Source organism: Garra rufa, chromosome 5, assembly GCF_049309525.1.
Source record: "Garra rufa chromosome 5, GarRuf1.0, whole genome shotgun sequence".
Taxonomy (NCBI): Eukaryota; Metazoa; Chordata; class Actinopteri; order Cypriniformes; family Cyprinidae; genus Garra; species Garra rufa.
Window position 1 is genome coordinate 48,138,885 of NC_133365.1, and position 4,409 is coordinate 48,143,293.

At 34.2% G+C, this 4,409-nt stretch overlaps 1 protein-coding gene across 1 annotated transcript in view; it reads left to right on the forward strand.

The window, feature by feature from the left end:
• Positions 1-1,070: 1,070 nt before the first annotated feature.
• Positions 1,071-4,409, forward strand: part of aifm3 (AIF family member 3) — an 18,556-nt gene continuing 15,217 nt past the window's right edge. The window contains exons 1-2 of the mRNA XM_073840109.1: positions 1,071-1,131; positions 4,189-4,402. Coding sequence (XP_073696210.1) covers positions 1,071-1,131; positions 4,189-4,402 — 275 coding nt within the window. The remainder of the gene's footprint in view (positions 1,132-4,188; positions 4,403-4,409) is intronic.

The following is a 4,409-nucleotide window of genomic DNA, read 5'->3' on the forward strand; positions in this document are numbered from 1 at the left end:
ATATTTTAAACAGTTAAGTACAATATTTAAGATTCTTTGAAGAATAGAAAGATCCAAAGATTAGCATTTATCTGAAATAAAAAAGCTTTTGTAACATTATACACTATGCCATTCAAAAGCCTGGAGTCAAAATAGTTTTTTTTGGAAAATATATTATAGAAATTAAGACTGATTAAGACTGGTTCAGGCAGCTTCCTGTTGGTCTGGTAAGGTGGATTTTTTCACCAGTGAAACTAATCTGATAAAGCTATTTGACCAAGAAAGTCCTGCAGGTAAAACAAGGTGGAGACACCAGCACATCAACCCCCAAAAACGCAATAAATACTGGTCACTCCGGTCTAACAGCAAAGCAGTGGTGAAAAAGAGGAATCTGCAGATTAGATAACCATCATATGTTGTCTTTTCTCAGGCGGAGCATTATGTACAGTCGCTGATCTCTGAGATGGCCGTGTGGGCCCGACAGGCCCAAATATCCCCTCTGCAGCGCTGCCTCCACCTCCTTCAGGCACAGCGGCCCACCCTTTCCATCTGATCGGCCCAGCCCTGCTAACACCCAACCTGGGCTTGCCTCTCATCGGGCCACCTGGCTTCACTCCGGGCCCACCATGGGAGGATGCCTCTCCAAACCCAAACCAGGTGATGAACACACTTACTGCATATAGAAAACCTGTAGTCTGTGTTGCGCGCCCTGTTGATTAAATCTCGTAATAATTGCGAGTTGTGTCTCCACCTATATATAGGTCAGTTAACGTGGCCCCTGACTGCTGTTGTGATGTGGTTTTCCTTTAGTGCAGGAGGAATTTTAATGCTCTTAATTGCTCTGTGTTCAAGAGGATTAGACAGTGGAATATGAGTTGGGTTTTGAATGTTTCACAATGTATCGCTGTTTCTCTTCTATGGAGGCTGGGGGAGGGGGTGCTACTGAGGGGCTGAGGGGCAACTTTCATCTGTCCAAAGACTCATTTGTGAAAGTGTGACTGTGGGTGTTGGATTTCAGAGGGTGCAGAGAGAGGACTGTGACACTGTGGCTTTTTGAAGTTTGTCGATGTGCTTGGAAACGTACATAAGAAATGACTATGACTATCTATTCTATGACCATACAATATATCCGAGAATCAGGATTACCAGAAGGTCGGTGATGCAAGCAAATCAGAATATTAGAATGATTTCTGAAGGAACATGTGACACTGAAGACTGGAGTAATGATGCTGAAAATTCAGCTATGCCAAAAATTCAATAAATTACGTTTTCAAAAGGTATTAAAGACGAAAACTGTTATTTTAAATTGTAATAATAATTCCACGATATTACTGTTTTTACTGTATTTTTTTGACCAAATAAATTCTTTCAAAAACATCTGAATGCTACTGTATAACATTAAGAATTTGATTATATGAATATGATATAATATGATGAGATAAAATGATATATGTACACTACCAGTCAAAAGTTTTTGAACAGTAAGATTTCTAATGTTTTTTTAAAAAAGTCTCTTCTGCTCACCAAGCCTACATTTATTTGATCGGAAGTACAGCAATAACAGTAAAATTTTGCAGTATTTTTACTATTTAAAATAACTGTTTTCTATTTGAATATATTTTAAATTTGACTTATTCCTGTGATTTCAAAGCTGAATTTTTAGCATCATAACTCCAGTCACATGATCCTTCAGAAATCATTCTGATTTGCTGCTTGAGAAACACTTACTATTATTATTATTATTATTATTATTATTATTATTATTATTTTGAAAACAGCTGAGTAGAATTTTTTCAGGTTTCTCTGAAGAATAGAAAGTTCAGAAGAACAACTTTGATCTGAAATAGAAATCTTTTGTAACATTATAAATATCTTTATCATCACTTTTGATCAATTTGAAGCATCCTTGCAAAATCAAAGTATTAATTTCGATAATTTCTTAAAAATTATACTGACTTTATACTGAAGCTTTTGAATGGCATAGTGTATAATGTTACAAAAGCTTTTTATTTCATATAAATGCTGATCTTTGTATCTTTCTATTCATCAAAGACCCCTGAAAAATGTACTCAACTGTTTTAAATATTGATGATAATAATAGCAAATCATCATATTAGAATGATCTCTGAAGGATTATGTGACACTGAATTACATACAAGATATATTCAAATAGAAATCAATAGTAAAAATATTTTAAAATGTTACTGTTTTTACTGTACTGTGTATTGAATAAATGCAGGCTTGGTCAGCAGAAGAGACATCTTTTAAAAACATTAAATCTTACTGTTCAAAAACTTTTGACTGGTAGTGTATGTACTTAAACTTTTACTTTTTTAATTGTCAAAAGAAAAAAATATTTTTTAAAAATGTCAAAACCATTGCATTTTAAGCTTGTTTTTACAATAAAATAAAAATAAAAAAAGTTAATTGCGATTTTATAAGTTTATATCTTTTATAAGTTTATATCTTGCAATTGTGAGTTAACATTGTGTAATTCTGTCTTTTTTCACAAAATTGCCAAAAAAAACTGTGAGATATAAACTCAGCATTGCGAGAAAAAAAGTCTGAATTGTGGCAGTTGATTTTTTTAAAGATGAATTAAATGTATTTAAAATTAATTTTAAATTAATTAAAACGTAAATAAATGGGGCAATGCAATCTGGTTAATATTGTGCTAAAAATAAATATATTATATTGTATTTATTTTGAATTTCATTTATTATTTATTTTGAATTTATAATTATTTTTTAAATGTATTTTTCTGCATTATGCACACTAAACAAAATCCACCAAATAACATGTCTACATTTCAGTATCCTGTTAAATTTTATTAGTATTGAGTCATGGTGACAAAAATAAAGCACAAATGGAACCATTTTTTTGAGAATCACATGTATGTAGGCCAACATGAAGCATACAATAATCAATATTTCAAACTCCTCCCTGCTAGAAAAAAAAAAGAAATTGATCATTCTGAAACAGTATGTTGACTCTAAATCCAATGCATGTTGAGCTGTCAGCAAAATTAAAACAATTACCTTTAGTTAGAGTGGGAATGGAGGACAAAATAAACAGTAGACAGTAGATATTACAGCTCCAGACCTATTGCTTAAATGAAGTCCTTTTTATAGATAATGCTTATCATTTATGTCCACAGATTATGTATTTCCTGTAGCCTGAATAAGGGAATGGGAATGAAACTATGGTTTCATTGATGAACCCTATTGATACGCATGTTCGCTAAATAATCTGATGTTATTTTCCCAATTCTGACACTGAAAACAAAGTATCTGCAGCCAGCTCTAAGAAGGCGAGTTTCCTTTCTTTTTCTTTCCTCCGCCGGCTCAAGTCATCTTGCATGATTTTCCATTGATTTTAATTAAGCTTCACTCAGCAGGTGTGAATTCCTGTGTGATTAAGGCATAAGAAGCAGGCCCTCAGCACATTTTTCCAGCCAGAGAGAAAGCTAGAGCGAGAACGGACTGTAGTGGAAGCACATTGCACAATCGCTTTCTATAAAGACTGTACATTAAAATGGTGTTTCAACTTCCAATGTTCTTCTCCAAGCTGTGTTTGAACTTATAATGCTATTTCTTCACAGAAACAACACTGTAGTTGTTATGTTTTAGGCTGAATTTCGCTTGAATTTCTAAATCATTATACATGACATTATAGTTTCATCCAAGATGTTCATGTCTTTCTTTCTTTCTTTTTTCTTCAGTCAAAAAGAAATTAAAGTTTTTGAGGAAAACATTCGCCATATAGTGGACTTTAATAGTGGCCAACAGTGTTGAAGGTCTACATTGCAGTTTTATTGCAGTTGTTAAAGATTTCTACAAAATCCCGCTGCATTGAAACTGCAATTTGGACCTTCAACCCATTGGCCACCATTGAAGTCCACTATATGGAGAAAAATCCTGGAATGTTTTCCTCGAAAACCTTAATTTCTTTTTAACTGAAGATATAAAGACATGAACATCTTGGATGACACGGGGGTGAGTAAATTATCAGCAAATGTTTATTCTGGAAGTGGACTAGTCTTTTAAGGCCTGCCCTGTTCATTCCAAGAACAATTACTAAAGTGTTAGCAACATATTTAAAGACGGCAGTGGATCGCATTTGAAGTTAGCCGAACAAATCAATTAGTTGTCTGAAGTATAGAAAATTGTCTTTTTCTCTTGTACTTATATCAAGCCATTTTTTTTGCAGTAGAGGTCAAAGTTGAGCTCACTCTTTTGGACAAAGAGAGAGAGGTGGACCAGATGTCTCCTAATGGAAAGGCCAGTCCATTTTCAGAATGCAGACCCAACGGATCTCTGGGACACTGCTCGGACGAGGACAGCATGACACTGCGGCCACAGCGCAAACATAGAGATTACATAGAGGCATCTGTCTGCCATGTAAAAGACCTCGAGAATGGACAGTAAGTT